The following is a 24871-nucleotide window of genomic DNA, read 5'->3' as shown; positions in this document are numbered from 1 at the left end:
TCGCCAGCTCAAACCTTCTTTTTCTCGCTGACACTCGCAGGACTGCCCAGGTGCAATGATCGTAAAAAAGGGGCAGTCCCTGCGAGTTGCGAGATGGCTCCTATTAAAAGTATTGGAGTTTACTGGTTAGAGAAACGCTCCTTAGTGCAAAGTTAGCTGGGAGCAAGGGGAGCACTTTAAAATGAAAATCCTGCAGCCAATATAACTCACATTACGCTGCTTTCTGCTTATAGCATCTTACATTCGCCTATATTTTAGTATGCATTTCTATTTGGGTTATAAGTGTTCGTATTGTTTTGACAAAAGCTTTCCACCTTTTAGTTGGCGATAAAAAACTGTGATTTCTGCAGTGCGAAAATCTTTATAGAATTACGCTGGGATTAGTGAGACATTGTCATTTACGCCCATGGAACGCCCATTTTCAGCCCATTTTACTAAAAAACAACAATTACGCTTTGCATTTTGTATTTATAAATTCAAATTTCTGTGTGATTTTTGCACATCCAGTGTACTACAATTACGATTTACGCTGTGAATATTTAATTTGATTTATTCCTGTGTAAATTACATACTAATTTTACGTTTTTGTTAACATACGATTTTTGGTGAAGAATTTTGTTACAATACAATTTTTCCCTGCTTATTTTTGTGTGAATGGTTCAAATATTTGTTTTGTATCAGGTTTAAAATACGAATTTTGTTGTGCACATTTTATATGAAAATGCAGTATACGCCCCTTAGCGAGACACCCTGTTTTCAGGGTAAAAAGTGGCTTTAGATCATTCCACCAGGGAAATAGAAGGACTGGCGAGCATTCATTAATAATCTCGCCAGCCCAGAGAGCTTTCAATCATTGAGCCCTTAGTGTCCTTTTAATAATGGGCCTCAACATTGTATGTGTGTAATAGACATCCCCTAGTCAGCTGGTGAAGAACAGTAAACTTAATTAGACCTGTTATACATAATATTAGAGGGCATAAAATACAAGCAACAAATTCAGGCCATAGGAAATGAGCATTCACTTCTATTTTCATAATAAAATGGGTCAAAACAAGCAGTACTTTTTTTTCTGCTAAAACAGTATTCATGGCTATGTCAGCTATTGTAGTGAGTGTTATTGTATTCTACTTCTGTCAAGTCACTTGTCAGGTGTTTTATTACTATTTCAGAGGCTATAGGATGTATGGGAAAATTAAGCTTAATAGGAAGGCATTAATTAAAGCTGCAGTTGTCTTCCAAAACTCAATTAGTGGAGAGATACGAGCCTTTGCAAGCCTCACAATGAGTATGTCACTTTAAATTTATTTTAAAGACACTCGGCTAGATTTAGAGTTTTGCGGCCAAAGGGGTGCGTTAGCTACGCGTGTTTTTTTTTCCCCGTACCTATTAAATAACGCTGGTATTTAGAGTTCTCTGAAGGGCTGCGTTAGGCTCCAAAAAGGGAGCGTAGAGCATAATTTACCGCCACTTCAACTCTAAATACCAGCGTTGCTTACGGTAGCGGCCATCTTGAAAAACGTGCTCGTGCACGATTCCCCCATAGGAAACAATGGGGCAGTTTGAGCTGAAAAAAAACCTAACACCTGCAAAAAAGCAGCGTTCAGCTCCTAACGCAGACCCATTGTTTCCTATGGGGAAACAGTTTCTAAGTCTGCACCTAACACCCTAACATGTACCCGAGTCTAAACACCCCTAACCTTACACTTATTAACCCCTAATCTGCCGCCCCCGCTATCGCTGACCCCTGCATATTATTATTAACCCCTAATCTGCCGCTCCAGACACCGCCGCAACTTACATTATCCCTATGAACCCCTAATCTGCTGCCCCCAACGTCGCCGACACCTACATAATATTTATTAACCCCTAATCTGCCCCCCCCCCAATGTCGCTGCTACCTTACCTACACTTATTAACCCCTAATCTTCCAACCGGACCTTGCCGCCACTATAATAAATGTATTAACCCCTAAACCGCCTCACTCCCACCTCGCAAACCCTATAATAAATTTTATTAACCCCTAATCTGCCCTCACTAACATCGCCGACACCTAACTTCAAGTATTAACCCCTAATCTGCCGACCGGACCTCACCGCTACTCTAATAAATGTATTAACCCCTAAAGCTAAGTCTAACCCTAACCCCCCCCAAGTTAAATATAATTTTATTCTAACAAAATAAATTATTTCTTATTAAATAAATTAATCCTATTTAAAGCTAAATACTTACCTGTAAAATAAACCCTAATATAGCTACAATATAACAAATAATTATATTGTAGCTATTTTAGGATTTATATTTATTTTACAGGCAACTTTGTATTTATTTTAACTAGGTACAATAGCTATTAAATAGTTATTAACTATTTAATAGCTACCTAGTTAAAATAATTACAAAATTACCTGTAAAATAAATCCTAACCTAACTTACAATTAAACCTAACACTACACTATCAATAAATTAATTAAATAAACTACCTACAATTACCTACAATTAAATCAACTAAACTAAATTACAAAAAAAACAAAACACTAAATTACAAAAAATAAAAAAAGATTACAAGAATTTTAAACTAATTACACCTACTCTAAGCCCCCTAAAAAAATAACAAAGCCCCCCAAAATAAAAAAATGCCCTACCCTATTCTAAAATAAAAAGTTAACAGCTCTATTACCTTACCAGCCCTGAAAAGGGCCTTTTGCGGGGCATGCCCCAAAGAAATCAGCTCTTTTGCCTGAAAAAAAACAATACAATACCCCCCCCCAACATTACAACCCACCACACACATACCCCTAATCTAACCCACCCAAACAAAAATCTGATTGGCTGATTGACTGTTCCGATCAGCCAATAGAATGCGAGCTCAATCTGATTGGCTGATTGGAACTTGAAGATCCCATTGAAAAGATAGGATACGCAATTGGCGTAAGGGGATCTGCGGTATGGAAAAGTCGCGGCTGGAAAGTGAGCGTTAGACCCTTTCCTGACTGACTCTAAATACCAGCGGGCGGTAAAAACCAGCGTTAAGAGCCCTTAACGCTGGTTTTGACGGCTACCGCAGAACTCTAAATGTAGGCGATGGGGATTTAGGGGTCAAATGGTTAATGCTAATTTCCTAAATTAGCCAATATGAGCAGAAACTGTGTAAAAATATATCCTAAATACAGATTGCTTATAGCCTTAACACATCGTACCCTTGGTTCTCTATAGGCTGAATATAATAAACGTGTATATGTAAAGATTTTAATTTACCTGTTAAATAGCTGTAATTCTTAATAGTCAGGATTTTAGGGTAAAAAGGTGTCAGTCTCAAATTAAAAGAATATTTAGTGAAGGGTTAACAAGGGGTGCACATGGAAAATATTACTATAGGAGCTATAATTACATTTAAATCATTTGAAGCACCTATAGTGGGGTGATGTCACTGTAAAGACTCAATAAAATGGGTTGCAAAAGAGGCAACAAAAAGGGTGCCTTGCTCTACATAGAAATTGGAATTGTAACTATGTATTCACCCAAATGTTTAAAATGAATCATTCATTCCTTGAACTTTATTAGCAAAATAGATGCACAGTCACACTGTTAAAACACTTAAACTTAGCGTGCTGAAATTAATACAAATCTGGATAAAATTGTAATCGTTCTATATGGAGGTTGCAAATATCAATGTAAAAATTCAGCGTAGGTGATTATAAGAGGTATGCTCTATAATACATATACATAGAAATACAGCTTCTCGGTTATACTCCTTCTATAGCAGGAGCTTTTATTATTGTTACCTTGCCTTATGCTAATAATTTATATTATAATAATAGAGCATACATTGCCACAAATGCCCTTTTACAGACACACTGTAACATTTAAACTAGGTGTCCTTTATTTAGCTAAATTCCTTCTATAGCGGGAGCTTTATTTATTGTAAGATAATCGCTGATGATAATTCATATAATAATAATTGTGCATACACTGCCACAAGCGCATTCTATCTAGACATACAGTAACATATAAATTTGATTTCCCTTATTTGGCTAAACTCCTTCTATAGCAGGAGCTTTATTTATTATTAACTGGCCTTATGCTATTAATTTGTGAAAAGATGTGATAACATTATATTTATGATTCGCTATACAATATCAGCTTGGTTGTCTTATACAAATGCATGCATTAATTCACTCCATATTATTAGCGTGTTATCACATACACATATACATATTGATTTCAGTTAAAGTAAGCAGATTAAATAGCAAGAGATACAACTCTCTAAAACTTGTTACCATATTAAATCGCAATGACAAGAACATCCTCCTAACCTCAGAAATTAATGAAAAAGAGTTAGCCTTTTTAGATCTAACTCTTAGAAAAGAAGGTAAGATAATTGTCACAGAGAACTTAAGGGGTATTCCGTATGGCCAGTTCCTCCGTCTAAGGAGGAACTGCTCCTCCTTATCGAAGTCTGACTATAATGCTTCGATGATGAAGGAGAGATTCCTTAAGAGGGGCTATTCTAAAAAATGCATTAAGACGTCACTCTGGAGAGCAAGGAATATGCCCAGAGATGACCTCTTGTACAAGGATAAAGTTAAAGTGGATAAGGGTCAAATCAGGTATATTTAAAGCTACAATAATCAATGGGACAATATAAGATTTGCAATGAAAAAGAATTGGCATATCTTAACCTTGGATGACAAAATTAAAAATGTTGTAGGTGAAGGACCATTAATGGTAGCCAAAAAGGCTCCGAGCCCAAGAGATAGACTGATTAAAAGCCAGTTTTCTAGAGGACCTTCTAACTCAGATTGGTTAAGAAAAGACAGGGGGATTAGGGGTAGCTTTCCATGTGGACACTGTGTCTATTGTGTCCATAAGGATAGCACTAAACAGTTCTCGGTGTCAGATCAAAAGATATACAATATTAGATTATTTTTTAATTGTAAATCAGGAGTCATTTATCTATTACCATGCTCATGCCCGGTCTTTTACGTTGGAAAAATGAAGAGATTTATAAAGGACCGGGTACAGGAGCATTGTGATGATATTCTCTACTCTAGAGATACAAATGTGGCTAGACATTTTAGTTTAGCACATAACTGTGAGGTTGAGTCCCTAAAATGTAGGGGATAACCAATGGTCATGGAGGAAATAATGATAGGGTCTTACTTCAAAAAGATGTCAAATGGATATATAGGTTGGGGACTAGGTTACCAGCAGGGCTAAATGACAAGATAGAATTTGCTAGCTTCCTGAAGATGCGAGTAGTTGATTGCGAAAGTCTGAGATGTGTACATTTGTATATAATTTTAGATGTATATATTGATATTGAGTCCGGCAGGGTGGGTGCCATGCAAAGTGAAGTGGAAACATAAGAGAATTATTAGAGGTGGTTTACAAAATTCACTAGGAATTATGTTATTATTTTGTAGTAGAATACATCCTCCATACTATAAAGAAGGGCAAAGCTTTAGTACATCAATCTTATGGTGGTATTCCCCTTTAAGAAAACGAAATAAGGTGTGGAAGCAATCACCTGAATTAAATCAGGTGCTATAAGAAGAGGAAGTCCGGAGTTGACTGATTATGCCCTGATGAGCCCCTGTGACACATACTCTCTGGGGGGGTGAAACGTGCGCTGGCACTTGTGTTAATAACTCTGGAGCAAGTCGACTATCTCCAGGGTTCCTAATTGTGGGAGTCGCTACTTACACTTCATTGCTGTAAACCAGCTCTGGGTAACTACAGTCTGTTTCTGATTGTGTATGCACTATTGGCGATATGCTATAGTGTGGAGTAACACATTTTATTGGAAGTATAAGAGTGTGTTTGCCAGTGCGGTGCTGTTCTGCAGCAGATTGAGCACTAAAACATTTTTCAGAAGGACGGTACATCTCTGGTATAGATTGCCATCTTTTGTGGTTTTAAATGAAACACGCTGGTGTATCAGCAGGGGACGCTGCCTGGCCAATAAGAAACGACCTTTTCCATCTGTAACCACTCACAGACAATTGTGGTAAACTAGCCACTCTACCATCAAAATGCACTGCTGGAATAACGCCAAGAGAGGATGTGAGGGCGAGCAGTCATACTGGAAAGATCGCTGTATATCAGACACATTACCGGAGAAAAGTGCAAGTATAATAGTTGACTGTGCTTTGTTTCTATGGCCTTGAGTGCAGCGTAGTCTGCGGTCGAATACTCGTATTTGTGGATCAAGAACTTTCACAAAGCTACAAAGTACATAACACTGTGCCTTGCTATTGGACCTAGAGTGCAGTTGAATCTGCGGTCCATCCTTTTCTGTATATAGTGCTCATTTATATTATATTATGTCCATATCTGCATAATTTAAGCTGATTTTTAGCTAATATGTCTAGCTTTTGATGACTCTAGAGATACGAGTTACCTGTATACGAATGTTAGTAATATATACCGTTCATCACGGTCTCTCATATGTGATAATAATATGCTTTTACTTCACGTAGTGCTGTAAGGCACAAACAGGTGAATCTTTGGTTGGGAAATTAATTAAACATATTTAAACACATTTCCGTGTGTTGATACTTCCCTTCTTTAATTTAGGATAGTATTGTATGTCCTAATTAGTTCTCTCTTTTTTCATGTTATATTCTCTCTAAAAGTTCCCCTGACATGTGTTTCGCAATCACGCTTCCTCAGAGGGGGTATGCAACGACCGTTAGTTGGCTTATCAGTTTACAGATCCTGCCCCTCATAGCTTGTTGGAGACATTCAGGACTGAGCTAGGATTTCTATTGGAATAAAACAAAGTCAATCATTATTGTGCATCAAACGGAGAATCAGTAAGTATATTATCATTATTTGAAAATGGCTTATCCAATCATATTTTGCTAACCGTTTCAGATGATAAGTCATTGGTTCGATCCTGAACATGTGATGTAAACATTGCAATGTTTGAAGATGACTGCATAAGAAATTAAGCATTTAAAGGATTTAGAAAAAATCGCAACTTGTAATTAATGTGAAGGGAAAATGTATTCAGATTTTCAATGAACGGGTGTACTAATGGTGGTATATATCTAACGCTATATCATAACAAGAGTTCCGTTTTTAAGGACCAAGTAGATATTAATATATTCCTAAAATGAAACTTGGATTCACTTTATATACTTGGCTGATATACATTGTGAAATTGTTTGGACTGTTTTTTGTAGATATTATTATATATTCAAATGGTTGTTAATAAAAAAACTGAGTGGAATAACTATATATGTTAAATGCTTATTCCAAATTCATTCTTTTGTTGTTTTTGGTGCTATAACTCTGTGTAATTCATGCCTTGCTACAATCAGAAATTAAGGTATTTGACTTATTATTTTAAGTTTTATGCATTTTCACCTAATCCAAGTGATTTAAAAAATTGAAGATGATTGTGAGAATTATATTTATCTTGTATGTAAGTACTGTGTGACTAAAAGTTAAACACCAAAGAATAGAATAATAATATATCGAATAGTGTTGTGAACAAAATACATGTATAAGTGATGTGAATGTGTGAAGTAGCTGATATGTGTAAAAGAAAACATAATTGTGTATAAATGAAATAATGTATGTGAATAACTATTTTATGTGAAAAATCTGAAAATGTTAATATGAAATAGGAAACATTAAAGGACATTATACACTCATTTTTTCTTTGCATACATGTTTTGTAGATGATCTATTTATATAACCATTAAAGTTTTTTTTGTTTTTTTTTTAAATGTATAGTTTTGCTTATTTTTGACTAACATTGCTCTTATTTTCAGACTCATAGCCAAGCCCCAAAGTTTTATGTGAATACCGTCAGCTACCTTCTCCAGCTTGCTCCTGTTTGTGTAAAGGGTCTTTTCATATGCAAAAGAAGGGGGAGGGGGCAGTGGGCTTTCCAGCTGCCTTTTCAACAGAGCTAAACTGAGAGCTTCTAAGTAAGTTTTTAAATAGTTTTATACTGGATTTTTATATCAGTATCTGTGCATCTTATTCTTTATAGTAGTGTCTATTACATGCAGTTATATTAAAATGTGTGTATACTGTCCCTTTAAAGGGACACTGAACTCAAATTTCATTCTTTCATGATTCAGATAGAGCATGTAATTTTAAGCAACTTTCTAATTTACTTCTATTATCAATTTTTCTTCATTCTCTTGCTATCTTTATTTGAAAAAGAAGGCATCTCAGCTAAGGAGCCAGCAAATTTTTGGTTCAGACCATGGACAGCACTTGGTGCTGTCCAATCAGCAAGGACAACCCAGGTTGTTCACCAAAAATGGCCTGGCATCTAAACTTACATTCTTGCTTTTCAAATAAACATTTGAGAATTAAGAAAATTTGATAATAGGAGTAAATTAGAAAGTTGCTAAAATTGCATGCTCTATCTGAATCACAAAAGAAAATTTTTTGGTTCAGTGTCCCTTTAAAAGGATATGACCATCTTATAGGTAAACATAATAATTATTATGTTCATTTTGGTTTCAAGTCCTTTTGGTTTTGCGGCAACTAGCAAGTATATCTACCTACATTCTGTACGTAAAAGTTCTTTTTTCAAGTCCCCTCTTCTGAAGCCTAAACTAATTTTCTAAATTACTGCATATTTTAGTTTATTAGGTTTACCAGAATGTGCTATTTGAAAATGTTTGGCTACTGAGGTGACCGGTTTTCCTTTAGCTTCATCTTTGTCAGAGTTTTTAATAATATTTACATGTTCCAAGACTCTAATTCTGGTTTATTCAAACACTCATTCATGTTTTCAAAAAACAAAGCACTTTAAAGGGACAGTCTTCACCATAATTGTTATTGTTTAAAAATATAGATAATCCCTTTATTAACCATTCCTCAGTTTTGCATAACCAACAGTTATACAGGTATTTATATACTTTTTACCTCTGTGATTACCTTGTATCTAATCCTCTGCAGACTGTCCCTTTATTTCAGTTCTTTTGACAGACATGCATTTTAGCCAATCAGTGCTGACTCCTAGGTAACTCCACGTGCATGAGCACAATGTTATCTACATGGCACACATGAACTAACGCCCTCTAGTTGTAAAAAAAAAACAGTCAACATGCATTAAGATAAGGGGCGCCTTCAAGGGCTAATTAGAAAATGACCTACCTAAGTTTAGCTTTCAACTAAGAAAAACAAGAGAACAAATCAAAATCCTATATAATAAAAGGCCAAGTATGTTTGTCCGAAGCTGTCATGCGCAGTAAAGACTGCGCAAGGACAAACATACCTGGCCTTGAGCAGCAGAGATAGTGAACCGAAGTGGTCGTGATGGGGGATGTGGCTGGGCGGGCGGCCCGTGATAGGGGCGTACCAGGGTGGGCGTGACATGATAGGGGCGTGGCTGGATGGGACAATGCGTGATGGGGCGTGTCCGATACTAGCGCCCATGATGGGGCGTGACCAACTGGGAGTGGACGTGGCCAAGAAAGAGTGCAAAAGATAGGAGAGAAAGCGCAAAAGAGGGGGGAGAGAGAGCAAAAGAGGGGGGAGAGATAAAAAAAGAGATGGGGGAGAGAAAGCAAAAGAGGGGGGAGAGAGAGCAAAGGAGGGGGTGGAGAGAGAGCAAAAGAGGGGGGAGAGAGAGAGCAAAAGAGAGGGGGAGAGAGAGCAAAAGAGAGGGAAGAGAGAGCAAAAGAGAGGGGGAGAGAGCAAAAGAGAGGGGGTATAGAGAGATAGCAAAAGAGAGGGGGGGAGAGAGAGAACGCAAAAGAAAGGGTAAGAGAGAGAGCAAAAGAGAGGGAGGAGAGAGAGAGAGCGCAAAAGAAAGGGGAAGAGAGAGTGCAAAAGAGAGGGGGGAGAGAGAGAGCAAAAGAGAGGGGGAGAGAGAGAGTGCAAAAGAGAGGGGGAGAGAGAGAGCAAAAAAGAAGGGGGGAGAGAGAGCAAAAGAGAGGGGAGATAGAGAGCAAAAAAGAGGGGGAGAGAGAGTGCAAAAGAGAGGGGGAGAGAGAGAGCAAAAGAAAGGGCGAGAGAGAGCGCAAAAGAGAGGGGGGAGAGAGAGAGCAAAAGAGAGGGGGAGAGAGAGAGCAAAAGAGAGGGGCAGAGAGAGCAAAAGAAAGGGGGAGAGAGAGAGCGCAAAAGAGAGGGGGGAGAGAGCAAAAAAGAAGGGGCAGAAAAAGAGCAAAAGAGAGGGGGAGAGAGTGCAAAAGAGGGGGGGAGAGAGTAAAAGAGGAGGGGAGAGAGAGCAAAAGAGGGGGGAGAGAGAGCAAAGGAGGGGGGAGAGAGCAAATGAGAGGGGGAGAGAGAGCAAAGGAGGGGGGAGAGAGAGCAAAAGAGAGGGAAGAGAGAGCAAAAGAGAGGGGGAGAGAGAGAGCAAAAGAGAGGGGGAGAGAGATAGCAAAAGAGAGGGGGAAGAGATAGAGAGCATAAAAGAAAGGGGAAGAGAGAGTGCCAAAGAGAGGGGGAGAGAGAGAGCAAAAAAGAGGGGGTGAGAGAGAGAGAATGTGTAAGAGAGGGGAGAGAGAGAGAGAGAGAGAGAGAGAGAGAGATCAAAAGAGAGGGGGAGAAATAGAGCACAAAAGAGAGGGGGAGAGAGATAGCAAAAGAGAGGGGGAGAGAGAGAGTGCAAAAAAGAGGCAGAGAGAGAGCAAAAGAGAGGGGAGAGAGTGCAAACGAGAGGGGGAGAGAGAGCAAAAAAGAGATGGGGGAGAGAAAGAGCACAAAAAAGAGGGGGAGAGAGAGCGCAAAAGAGAGGGGGGAGAGAGAGAGCAAAAGAGAGGGGGAGAGAGAGCAAAAGAGAGGGGGAGAAAAAGCAAAAGAGAGGGAGAGAGAGAGTAAAAGAGAGGGGGAGAGAGAGCAAAAGAGAGGGGGGAGAGAGAGCAAAAGACAGGGGGAGAGAGAGAGCAAAACAGAGGGGGAGAGAGAGCGCAAAAGAGAGGGGGGAGAGAGAGAGCAAAAGAGAGGGGGAGAGAGAGCAAAAGAGAGGGGGAGAGAAAGCAAAAGAGAGGGAGAGAGAGAGTAAAAGAGAGGGGGAGAGAGAGAGCAAAAGAGAGGGGGGAGAGAGAGCAAAAGACAGGGGGAGAGAGAGAGAGCAAAAGACAGGGGGAGAGAGAGAGCAAGGGGTGGGACCGCTGTACTGCAAAAACTAGCCAGTGTACACAGGCTTTAGGACTAGCTGATGGTAAAAGTAAATTGGAAAGTTGTTTACAAATGCATGCCCTATCTGAATCATTAAAGTTTATTTTTGACTTGACTGTCCCTTTTATGCATTTTAATACATTCTCTGTTAGAGTGAACAAATAATTATTTTAGTATCACATCCCTTTAAGTAATTTGTAAGCATAATTATTACTTTTAATATGTTAAAAAATGTTTTGTAATATGTAGGTACTGCTAATTGTTTTTATTACCTATATGGGGTAGGATAATATGAAAACCTATGAAAGAAAAGCACTCTCATGGGGATTTTTTTTTATTAATTTCCCTTTGGGAAGATACCCACCCAGGGTGCAGAACATAGTCTACTTGTGATTTGCTTGCTGTACATCAGTCTAATCCATTATAAAGGACAGTCCAGCAACAAAATTATAGTAGTAAAAGATTAAGCTGTTGAAAAAAAGTTATTTCAGCACAGCAAGTTGCATCAGCACAAATATATTTATGAAGCCCCATTGAGAAAAACTTTCATGGTCACATCAAATATTATTTTATTCAGGTCAGCACGCAGAGTAAACCCAGCAGGGTTTGTGAAATCACTTACATGCAACATTTTTTTAATTTTCATGTGGGGAAAATAGATAAATAGGCAGACAGACAGGGATGATAGATAGATAGCATAATTTATGTAAGAACTTACCTGATAAATTCATTTCTTTCATATTAGCAAGAGTCCATGAGCTAGTGACGTATGGGATATACATTCCTACCAGGAGGGGCAAAGTTTCCCAAACCTTAAAATGCCTATAAATACACCCCTCACCACACCCACAATTCAGTTTAATGAATAGCCAAGAAGTGGGGTGATAAGAAAAAAGTGCGAAAGCATATAAAATAAGGAATTGGAATAATTGTGCTTTATACAAAAAAATCAAAACCAATACAAAAAAGGGCGGGCCTCATGGACTCTTGCTAATATGAAAGAAATGAATTTATCAGGTAAGTTCTTACATAAATTATGTTTTCTTTCATGTAATTAGCAAGAGTCCATGAGCTAGTGACGTATGGGATAATGATTACCCAAGATGTGGATCTTTCCACACAAGAGTCACTAGAGAGGGAGGGATAAAATAAAGACAGCCAATTCCTGCTGAAAATAATCCACACCCAGAATAAAATTTTAATGAAAAAACATAAGCAGAAGATTCAAACTGAAAACACTGCCTGAAGTACGTTTCTACCAAAAACTGCTTCAAAAGAAGAAAACACATCAAAATGGTAGAATTTAGTAAAATTATGCAAAGAGGACCAAGTTGCTGCTTTGCAAATCTGATCAACCGAAGCTTCATTCCTAAACGCCCAGGAAGTAGAACTGACCTAGTAGAATGAGCTGTAATCCTTTGAGGCGGAGTGTTACCCGACTCAACATAGGCATGATGAAATAAAGATTTCAACCAAGATGCCAAAGAAATAGCAGAAGCTTTCTGGCCTTTTCTAGAACCGGAAAAGATGACAAATAGACTAGAAGTCTTTCGGAAAGACTTAGTAGCTTCAACATAATATTACAAAGCTCTAACAGCATCCAAAGAATGCAATGATTTCTCCTTAGAATTCATAGGATCAGGACATAATGAAGGAACCACAATTTCTCTACTAATGTTGTTAGAATTCACAACCTTAGGTAAAAAATTCAAAAGAAGTTCGCAGCACCGCCTTATCCTGATGCAAAATCAGAAAAGGAGACTCACAAAAAAGAGTAGATAATTCAGAGACTCTTCTGGCAGAAGAGATGGCCAAAAGAAACAAAACTTTCCAAGAAAGTTATATAACGACCAAAGAATGCATGGGTTCAAAAGGAGGAGCTTGAAGAGCCCCCAGAACCAAATTCAAACTCCAAGGAGGAGAAATTGACCTAATGACAAGTTTTATACGAACCAAAGGTTGTACAAAACAATGAATATCAGGAAGATTAGCAATCCTTCTGTGAAAAAGAACAGAAAGAGCAGAGATTTGTCTTACAAGAAACTTGCGGACAAACCTTTATCTAAACCATCCTGAAGAAATATAAGTCTTCCAGACTCTATAATATATCTCTCTAGATACAGATTTACGAGCCTGTCACATAGTATCAAACACAGAGTCAGAGAAACCTCTTTGACCAAGAATCAAGCGTTCAAACTCCACACCTTAAAACTAAGGTTTTGAGAACCTGATGGAAAAAAGAACCTTGAGACAGAAAGACTGGTCTTAACGGAAGAGTCCACAGCCGGCAAGAGGCCATCCGGACAAGATCCGCATACCAAAACCTGTGAGGCCATGCTGGAGCTACCAGCAGGACAAACGAGCATTCCTTTAGAATATTGGAGAATACCCTTGGAAGAAGAACTAGAGGCGGAAAGATATAGGCAGGATGACACTTGTAAATGCATCCACTGCCTCCGCCCGAGGATCCCGGGATCCGGACAGATACCAGGGAAGTTTCTTGTTTAGATGAGAAGCCATCAGATCTATTTCTGGGAGTTCCCACATTTGAACAATCTGAGGAAATACCTCTGGGTGAAGACCATTCGCCCAGGTGCAACGTTTGGCGACTGAGATAATCCGCTTTCCAATTGTCCATACCTGGGATATGAACCGCAGAGATTAGACAGGAGCTGGATTCCGCCCAAACCAAAATTCGAGATACTTCTTTCATAGCCAGAGGACTGTGAGTCCCTCCTTGATGATTGATGTATGCAACAGTTGTGACATTGTCTATCTGAAAACAAATGAACAACTCTCTCTTCAGAAGAGGCCAAGACTGAAGAGCTCTGAAAATTGCACGGAGTTCCAAAATATTGATCGGAAATCTCACCTCCTGAGATTCCCAAACCCCTTGTGCCGTCAGATACCCCCACACAGCTCCCCAACCTGTAAGACTTGCATCTGTTGAGATTATAGTCCAGGTCGGAAGAACAAGAAGCCCCCTGAACTAAACGATGGTGATCTGTCCACCATGTCGTATAATCGGTTTAAAGATATTAATTGAGATATCTTTGAGTAATCCCTGCACCATTGGTTCAGCATACAGAGCTGAAGAGGTCGCATGTGAAAATGAGCAAAGGAGATCGCATCTGATGCGGCAGTCCTAAGACCTAAAATTTCCATGCATAAGGCTACCAAAGGGAATGATTGTGACTGAAGGTTTTGACAAGCTGATATCAATGTTAAACTTCTCTTGTCTGACAAGGACATAGTCATAGACACTGAATCTATCTAGAAACCTAAAAAGGTTACCCTTGTCTGAGGAATCAATGAACTGATTGGTAAATTGATCCTCCAACCATGAACTTGAAGAAACAACACAAGTCGATTCGTATGAGATTCTTCGAAAATGAGAAGACTGAGCAAGTACCCAGATATCGTCCAATAAGGAAATACCAAAACCCTGTTCTCTGATTACAGAAAGAAGGGCACCGAGAACCAAAACAATTCTTGGAACTGAGGCTAGGCCAAACGGTAGAGCCACAAAACTGGTAATGCTTGTCTAAAAAGAGAATCTCAGACACTAAAAGTGATCTGGATGAATCGGAATATGCAGATACACATCCTGTAAATCTATTGTAGACATATAATGCCCTTGCTAAACAAAAGGCAGGATAGTCCTACAGTAACCATCTTGAATGTTGGTATCCTTACATAACGATTCAATATTGATAGATCCGGAACTGGTCTGAAGGAATTGACCTTCTTTGGTACAATGAAGAGATAAAATAAAACCCCAGCCCCTGTTCCAGAACTGGAACTGGCATAATTACTCCAGCCAACTCTAGATCTGAAACACATTTCAGAAATGCTGAGCCTTTGCTGTGTTAACTGGGACACGGGAAAGAAAAAAATCTCTTAGCAGGAGGCCTTAACTGAAGCCAATTCTGTACCTTAAACCAGAGATTGAGAACGGAATTGATCCAAATATCTTTGAAGAAAACATAATCTGCCCCATACCAGCTGAGCTGGAATAAGGTCCGCACCTTCATGGGTACTTAGGAGCTGGCTATAGGTTTTCTATAAGGCTTGGATATATTCCAAACTGAAAATAGTTTCCAAACTGATACCTTTCCTGAGGATGAAGGATCAGGCTTTTGTTCCTTATTATGAGGAAAGGAACGAAAATGATTATTAGACCTAAATTGACCTTAGATTTTTTATCCTTTGGTAAAAAAGTTCCCTTCCTTCCAGAAACAGTTGAGATAATAATTTATTACCCTGGAAAGAAAGGGAAAGCAAAGGTGACTTAGAAGACATATCAGCATTCCAAGTTTAATCCATAAAGCTTTTCTAGCTAAAATAGCTAGAGACATATACCTGACATCAACTCTAATGATATCAAAAGATGGTATCACCAACAAAATTATTAGCATGTTATAGAATAATAATAATGCTATAAAATTATGATCTGTTACTTGTTGCGCTAAAGCTTCTAACCAAAAAGTTGAGGCTGCAGCAACATCCGCTAAAAATTTAGCAGGTCTAAGAAGATTACCTGAACATAAGTAAGCTTTTCTTAGAAAGGATTCAATTTTCCTATCTAAAGGATCCTTAAATGAAGTACTATCTGCCGTAGGAATAGTAGCACATTTAGCAGGAGTAGAGACAGCCCCATAACTTTAGGGATTTTGTCCCCAAAAAAACTCTAATCTGTCAGATGGCACAGGATATAATTGCTTAAACGTTTGGAAGGAGTAAAAGAATTACCCAAATTATTCCATTCCCTGGAAATTACTTCAGAAATAGCATCAGGGAGATTAAACACTTCTGGAATAACTACAGGAGTATCAAGAGGACCAGAATCCTCTATTTCTAATGCAATTAATACTTCTTTAAATAAAGAACGAATAAATTCCATCTTGAACAAATACAAAGATTTATCAGCATCAACCTCTGAGACAGAAACCTCTGAACCAGAAGAACCATTATCAGTATCAGAATGATGATGTTCATTTAAAAATTCATCTGAAAAAAGAGAAGTTTTAAAAGACTTTTATGTAAACTAGAAGGAGAAATAACAGACATAGCCTTCTTAATGGATTTAAAAAATAAAATCTCTTATGTTTATCAGGAACACTCTGAAAATTAGATGTTGACGGAACAGCAACAGGTAATGTAACAGTACTAAAGGAAATTTTATCTGCATTAATAAGTTTGTCATGACATGCAATACAAACAACAGCTGGAGAAACAGACACCAAAAATTATAGCAGATACACTTAGCTTGGTAGCTCCAGCACAAGATTTTCCTGTAGTATCTTCTGACTCAGATGCAACGTGAGACATCTTGCAATATGTAAGAGAAAAAAACAACATATAAAGCAAAATTGATCAAATTCCTTAAATGACAGTTTCAGGAATGGGAAAAAATGCCAAAGAACAAGCTTCTAGCAACCAGAAGCAATGAAAAAATAAGACTTAAATAATGTGGAGACAAAAGCGACGCCCTTATTTTTTAGCGCCAAATAAGACGCCCACATTATTTGGCGCCTAAATGCTTTTGGCGCCAAAAATGACGCCACATCCGGAACGCCGACATTTTTGGCGCAAAATAACGTCAAAAAATGACGCAACTTCCGGCGACACGTATGACGCCGGAAACGGAAAAGAATTTTTGCGCCAAAAAAGTCCGCGCCAAGAATGACGCAATAAAATGAAGCATTTTCAGCCCCCGCGAGCCTAACAGCCCACAGGGAAAAAAGAGTCACATTTTTGAAGGTAAGAAAAAATGATTAATTCAAATGCATTATCCCAAATATGAAACTGACTGTCTGAAAAATAAGGAAAGTTGAACATTCTGAGTCAAGGCAAATAAATGTTTGAATACATATATTTAGAACTTTAAAAACAAAGTGCCCAACCATAGCTTAGAGTGTCACAGAAAATAAGATTTACTTACCCCAGGACACTCATCTACATGTTTGTAGAAAGCCAAACCAGTACTGAAACGAGAATCAGCAGAGGTAATGGTATATATAAGAGTATATCGTCGATCTGAAAAGGGAGGTAAGAGATGAATCTCTACGACCGATAACAGAGAACCTATGAAATAGACCCCGTAGAAGGAGATCACTGCATTCAAATAGGCAATACTCTCCTCACATCCCTCTGACATTCACTGCACGCTGAGAGGAAAACCGGGCTCCAACTTGCTGCGGAGCGCATATCAACGTAGAATCTAGCACAAACTTACTTCACCACCTCCATCGGAGGCAAAGTTTGTAAAACTGAATTGTGGGTGTGGTGAGGGGTGTATTTATAGGCATTTTAAGGTTTGGGAAACTTTGCCCCTCCTGGTAGGAATGTATATCCCATACGTCACCAGCTCATGGACTCTTGCTAATTACATGAAAGAAATATACTGTATAGATATTTTTGTATAGAGATAAACAGACAGAGATAGAAAGTCAGACAAACTGACAGACAGATAAATAGAAAGATAGATAGATATGAATTCAAGGGATGCCATCTTTAATCGCGAACCTTGAATTCACTATTCAGTGTACGGCGGAGATAGTATGAAGAGGATCCTCCATGCTCCTGTATTCAGTTCCAGGGTCGCCGGTCTTCAGCTCCGCGGTCTTCAGTCTTCAGCTCCGCTCCGCGCAGGATGTTCCTGGAAGAAGAAGAAGAGGTTTCGCTTGGAAGAAGACTTCACCGTCTGTAACAAGACCTTCTCTGCTGGACTTCAGGAACCGTGAGTACCAACCTGGGGGTTAGACTTAGGATTTTTTAAGGGTGTTTTGGGGTGGTTTGTTTTATTTAGATTAGGGATGGGCAGTAAAATAGCTAAATGCCCTTTTAAGGGCAATGCCCAAACAAATGCCCTTTAAAGGGCAATGGGTAGTTTAGGTTTTTTAGTGTTAGGTTCTTTTATTTTGGGGGGTAGGGGGGGTTTAATGTTAGGTGGGACTTTGTATATTATTTGTAAAAGAGCTGATTATCTTGGGGCAATGCCCTGCAAAAAACCCTTTTAAGGGCTACTGGTAGTTTATTATTAGAGTAGGGGGTGTTTTTATTTTGGGGGGGTCTTTTTTATTTTCATAGGGATTAGGTTTAATTTTGTTAAATTTGGTAATTTGATTTTTTAATTTTCTGTAATGTTAGCTTTTTTATTTTTTGTAAACTTTTTTTTTTTTTTTTTTGTAACTTTAGAATGTATTAGTTTAGGTAAAAGAGAGGGGAGAGAGAGTGCAAACGAGAGGGGGAGAGAGAGCACAATAGAGACGGGGGAGAGAGAGAGAGCGCAAAAAAGAGGGGGAGAGAGAGAGCGCAAAAGAGAGGGGGGAGAGAGAGAGCAAAAGAGAGGGGGGAGAGAGAGCAAAAGAGAGGGGGAGAGAAAGCAAAAGAGAGGGGAGAGATAGAGAGGAAAAAAGAGGGGAGAGAGAGAGCAAAAGAGAAGGGGAGAGAGAGAGCAAAAGAGAGGGGGAGAGAGAGAGCAAAAGAGAGGGGGAGAGAGAGAGCAAGGGGTGGGACCGCTGTACTGCAAGAAATACCCAGTGTACACAGGCTTTAGGACTAGTTGATGGTAAAAGTAAATTGGAAAGTTGTTTACAAATACATGCCCTATCTGAATCATTAAAGTTTATTTTTGACTTGACTGTCGCTTTTATGCATTTTAATACATTCTCTGTTAGAGTGAACAAATAATTATTTTAGTATCACATCCCTTTAAGTAATTTGTAAGCATAATTATTACTTTTAATATGTTAAAAAATGTTTTGTAATATGTAGGTACTGCTAATTGTTTTTATTACATATATGGGGTAGGATAATATGAAAACCTATGAAAGAGAAGCACTCTCATGGGGATTTTTTTTATTAATTTCCCTTTGGGAAGGTACCCACCCAGGGTGCAGAACATAGTCTACTTGTGATTTGCTTGCTGTACATCAGTCTAATCCATTATAAAGGACAGTCTAGCAACAAAATTATAGTAGTAAAAGATTAAGCTGTTGAAAAAAAGTTATTTCAGCACAGCAAGTTGCATCAGCACAAATATATTTATGAAGCCCCATTGAGAAAAATTTTCATGGTCACATCAAATGTTATTTTATTCAGGTCAGCACGCAGGGTTTGTGAAATCACTTACATGCAACATTTTTTTAATAGCCATGTTGTTTGTCTACCTATCTCTGGCAGAGCAGAGTTTTGCGGTTTAGGGGTTAATATGGTAAATAGGTTTATTGCGATGTGAAGGTTTTGCGGTTTAGGGGTTAATAGGGTAATTAGGTTTATTGCGATGTGGGGGTTTTGTGGTTTAGGGGTTAATAATATATTTAAGATAGTAGTCCATTAAAATTATAGTATTGCTACACCTGTAGCTTAACCCCTTAATGACCAAGGACGTACGCCACACGTCCTCAAAAAAAATACAGTTAATGACCGAGGACGTGTGGCGTACGTCCTTGGTCTGGAAAGCAGCTGGAAGCGATCCTGCACGCTTCCAGCTGCTTTCCGGTTATTGCAGTGATGCCTCGATATCGAGGCATCCTGCAATAACTCCCCTTGGCCATCCGATGCAGAGAGAGCCACTCTGTGGCCCTCCCTGCACCGGACATCGGTGGCCGGTAACGTTGGTGGGTGGGAGCAAGTCTGGGAGGCGGGTGGGCGGCCATCGATGTGCCGAATGGAGTGGAGGGGGGCGGGAGCGCGCATGGGAGCGCGCGCGTGCACGGGGGGCGGCGGGCGGGCGCGTGCACGGGGCGGGAGCGGGAGAGAACTGCTGCACTACAGAAAAATAAACTGGGAAAAGTTAAAAAAAAAAAGTTTTAAAAGCTGTAAATAAACAGCTAAGGGACCTGGAAGGGGTGGGGGGTTGATCTTGGGGGGGGGGAAGCTACACTACAGAAAAGGGTATTTTTTTACTAAACTGGGTACTGGCAGACAGCTGCCAGTACCCAAGATGGCGCCCATTAAGGCAGAGGGGGAGGGTTAGAGAGCTGTTTGGTGGGGGATCAGTGAGGCTGGGAGCTAAGGGGGATCCTACACAGCAGCATATGTAAATATGCTAAAAAACACACAAAAAAAGCCCAAATATAGCTTTTATTTTAGTACTGGCAGAGTTTCTGCCAGTACTTAAGATGGCGGGGACAATTGTGGGGTGGGGGAGGGAAGAGAGCTGTTTGGGAGGGATCAGGGGGTCTCATGTTTCAGGTGGGAGGCTGAGCTCTACACTAAAGCTAAAATTAACCCTGCAAGCTCCCTACAAGCTACATAATTAACCCCTTCACTGCTAGCCATAATACACGTGTGAAATGCAGCGGCATTTGGCGGCCTTCTAATTACCAAAAAGCAACGTCAAAGCCATATATGTCTGCTATTTCTGAACAAAGGGGATCCCAGAGAAGCATTTACAACCATTTGTGCCATAATTGCATAAGCTGTTTGTAAATAATTTCAGTGAGAAACCTAAAATTGTGAAAAATTTAACGTTTTTTTTAATTTGATCGCATTTGGCGGTGAAATGGTGGCATGAAATATACCAAAATGTGCCTAGATCAATACTTGGGGTTGTCTACTACACTACACTAAAGCTAAAATTATCCCTAAAAGCTCCCTACATGCTCCATAATTAACCTCTTCACTGCTGGGCATAATACACGTGTAGTGGGCAGTGGCATTTAGCAGCCTTCTAATTACTAAAAAGCAACGCCAAAGCCATATATGTCTGCTATTTCTGAACAAAGGGGATCCCAGAGAAGCATTTACAACCATTTAATCCATAATTACACAAGCTGTTTGTAAATAATTTCAGTGAGAAACCAAAAGTTTGTGAAAAAATTTGTAAAAAAAATTGAACGATTTTTTGTATTTAATCGCATTTGGCGGTGAAATGGTGGCATGAAATATACCAAAATGGGCCTAGATGAATACTTTGGGATGTCTACTAAAAAAAAATATATACATGTCAATGGATATTCAGAGATTCCTGAAAGATATTAGTGTTCTAATGTAACTAGCGCTAATTTTGAAAAATAATGGTTTGGAAATAGCAAAGTGCTACTTGTAAACATTGGGTATTTCTAAACTCAGGACAAAATTTAGAAACTATTTAGCATGGGTGTTTTTTGGTAGTTGTAGATGTGTAACAGATTTTGGGGGTCATAGTTAGAAAAAGTGTGTTTTTTTTAATTTTTTCCTCATATTTTATATTTTTTTTTATAGTAAATTATAAGATATGATGAAAATAATGGTATCTTTAGAAAGTCCATTTAATGGTGAGAAAAACGGTATATAATATGTGTGGGTACAGTAAATGAGTAAGAGGAAAATTACAGCTAAACACAAACACCGCAGAAATGTAAAAATAGCCTTGGTCCCAAACGGACAGAAAATGGAAAAGTGCTGTGGTCATTAAGGGGTTAAATATTTATATAAAAGAAGAGTTACAAAATAGGTTGTTTCTACATCTGTAGTTTAAAAATAATAAAAAGACAATGCAAAAGCATTTAGTTTGAATTTTCCATGAGTAGTAGATTTTTATCTGACACATTTCAAAGTTTAATTTTCCTTACCACTGCATCATGTGACAGCCATCAGCCAATCACAAAATGCCTCTTCATATATTCTGTGAATCTTGCGTAAGATTGTGAGCTCTATATGAATCATTAAACTTTAATTTTGACCTTAGTAGTCCTTAAAGGGACACTGAACCCATTTTTTTTTTCTTTTGTGATTCAGATAGAGCATGAAATTTTAAGCAACTTTCTAATTTACTCCTATTATCACATTTTCTTCATTCTCTTGGTATCTTTTTTTGAAATGCAAGAATGTAAGTTTAGATGCCGGCCCATTTTTGGTGAACAACCTGAGTTGTTCTTGCTGATTGGTGTATAAATTCATCCACCAATAAAAAGTGCTGTCCAGAGTTCTGAACCAAAAAAACCAGCTTAGATGCCTTCTTTTTCAAATAAAGATAGCAATAGAACGAAGAAAAAGTGATAATAGGATTAAATTAGAAAGTTGATGAAAATTGCATTCTCTATCTGAATTACGAAAGAATAAAATTTGGGTTCAGTGTCCCTTTAAATCCTAAGGGTGCATTGTGCCACTACATGCACGCCAAAGTTATATGCATATACCCAAAGCGCATTATTTATTCGTGGATAACCCCTTCTTCTTTTTACAACAGAGTTTAGGAAAAAAACACAGATTTTACAACCTTGTTTATTAAAAGCTTTAATAAAAATATACATTTTTTACACATTTTCTTTTTGGTTGTCACGTGTCATGATATATACATAAAATAATGGAATATTGTGAGTCTGCTGGGTCTGCTGAAAAAATAATAGATAATATGTGTGGGATTCTCATTGAAAAATAAAGTACAGTGCGGCTTAAATGTGAACAGCATCTAAGTATTCTAAAACAGTTCAACAGATGGTAGAAAATAGCACAATAGTTAAAAGGGTTAAACACGTTTTCAGTTGACTTCTATTATAAAACTGGCTTTATTCTCTTGGTATCCTTTGGTGAATGAGCAACAATGCATTACTGAGAGCTAGCTGAACACATCTGGTGAGTCATTGACAAGAGACATATATGTGCAGCCACCAGTCAGCAGCTAGCACCCAGTAGCCTACCTTGGTCTGTTTTTCAACAAAGAATAACAAGAGAATGAAGCAAATTAGATAACATTAGTAAATTGGAAGTTGTTTCAAATTGTATGTTCTATCTGAGTCATGAAATTTTGGGTTTTGTGTCCCTTTAAGCTTTTTTATGTAAAAATATCATTAACATGTTACAATACCCTATTGATAGCTAAGTCTAATTACTTATATGTTTTTTTTTCTGTTGGGGAACTGAAAGGGTCAAAAGCTATTTGGACCATATTGTTAGGTAAGCACCATCTTCCTTTAAAATTGATCTAATTATAGGAGGGGATTTTAAGCCCAGGTCTCAGATTTGATAATAATTCTAAGATCTCTTAAATGAGACAGTTCTTCAATATATATGTTATTTTTTTTAGCAAATTCAGTAAAGTTTGGACAAGTGTACCACAGTCTAGTAAATCAGCCCTTTAACTTAGGACCAAGGGCTTACCTCTCTGGAAATCTAGTGAATTAAGGGATTTCAGTATGATGTTGCAATAACACCAAACAGTATGGGATTATGTACAGAGCTACACACATGGCAAAACCTTTTCAGATATGTTATTTTAAGTATATTCATTTATACCATCATTGAGGTCACGCATTCCTTATGGAGCTGTGAAACAGTAAGGTTTAACTCAGATTACATGTGTAGTTTATCTAGCACGCTATTCGCAGTGCATAATAGTAACTTACATTGGGGTTTTCCCAGTTTCACACTAGAACATTTACACATTAGAGAAAGATTTTCTTTCCATTAAATATGGATATACAATGTGTTTTGAAAGGGTTTTTCCTCATTTTCCCTTGTTCATCTATCAGCATGACCAAGCAGTTGAAGTTTGTTCTTTGTCAAATATATCTTATATTGGTTATGGTTAAAATAATGAAGTTACATTCTATATCATAATGTTGCTCCTATCTATGGGTGTAATAGTTTCTATGCTTTGATAAATTGGTACCATTAAATAACAAATTTTTTTTTTTGTTTAAAATGTTTATGTTTATTTTAAACATTCCATTCCCGTTCTGTCTAAAATAGCTGTGGGAATAAGAATTGGCTTCCCAGCAAAGGCTGCTAAAGAAGAGAACTTAAATTTCACTACATGCCCATCACCCTTCAGCTAATATTACTCATAACATTCCCCTAAAATAGCCCTGGACAGTTAATTTCTTCCTCTATACCATGAAAGCAGAAAACTATTATTCCCATGATTATGAACTGCGTTAACATCACCCAACACCTAGCATTAGTCTTTCCATAAAAATGTCCTGGCCAATTTTTTCCTACCTGTATCAATACAAAGAAGAAAATCAGAAATTTTAAATTCTAAGTTATAAAGTTTCCATCTGCTCTAAACATATATTTATGTTCTGGAGAATTCACTATTCGTCACTTCTATTTAGTAAACAGTGACATTAACAAAACATAAACTGTAGTTAACAAAATACGGTACATAGGAATCCTACATGCTATCAGATGACGTATATTGTTAATCAGCATGGGTTTCATGTTTTAACTTGTCTCAGACAATTGGATTTATTATTATTCTTAGCTTGAGAAATTGATTACTTGCAAATGTTTGTCTCCAGGTGATAATTTGTTAGGGGTGTAAAAGTGGTCATATTTTAAGTATGGTCAAAACGTTTCTTAAAAAATTATCACAATTTTGGTGCTGTGCATATCAAATTCAAATCTTTTGTTACTTCAAGCCGAACATAATTTGTAAAAACTGTTTTGAGTCCCCTTGGGGAGACAGCACCTAGTATTATATGTTAGCACCAAAACTGTCCATAGACATTTGGAGGAAAGACAAAAGTTCTATATCTCCAAGGGTAGGCAATGGCTTGATTTACTGTTTTTATACAAAGAACAATCATTTGTAAAGGGACATGAAATACAATTTATTTTATTTCATGATTCAGACAGAGTATACAATTTTAAACAACATTCCAATTTAATTCTATTTTAAAAATGTTTCTTTGTATCCTTTGATGAAAGAGCAGCAATGCACTAATGGGAGCTAGCTGACCACATTGGTAAGCCAATGAAAAAAGGCATATATGTGTAGCCACCAATCGCTAGCTTGGTCCCAAGCTCTTGAGTCTACCTAGGTGTGCTTTTCAACAAAGCATACCAA

At 38.1% G+C, this 24871-nt stretch overlaps 1 protein-coding gene across 1 annotated transcript in view; it reads right to left on the bottom strand.

Moving 5' to 3' along the window:
- Positions 1 to 4524: 4524 nt before the first annotated feature.
- The window catches only part of LOC128652651 (collagenase 3-like), a 63009-nt gene continuing 42662 nt past the window's right edge, over positions 4525 to 24871 (bottom strand). The window contains exon 10 of the mRNA XM_053705583.1: positions 4525 to 4616. Coding sequence (XP_053561558.1) covers positions 4525 to 4616 — 92 coding nt within the window. The remainder of the gene's footprint in view (positions 4617 to 24871) is intronic.

The sequence above is a fragment of the Bombina bombina genome, chromosome 3, assembly GCF_027579735.1.
Source record: "Bombina bombina isolate aBomBom1 chromosome 3, aBomBom1.pri, whole genome shotgun sequence".
In the NCBI taxonomy this organism is placed as follows: Eukaryota; Metazoa; Chordata; class Amphibia; order Anura; family Bombinatoridae; genus Bombina; species Bombina bombina.
Note: the sequence above shows the minus strand (reverse complement) of the source record. Positions and strands in the feature narration are given on the sequence as shown.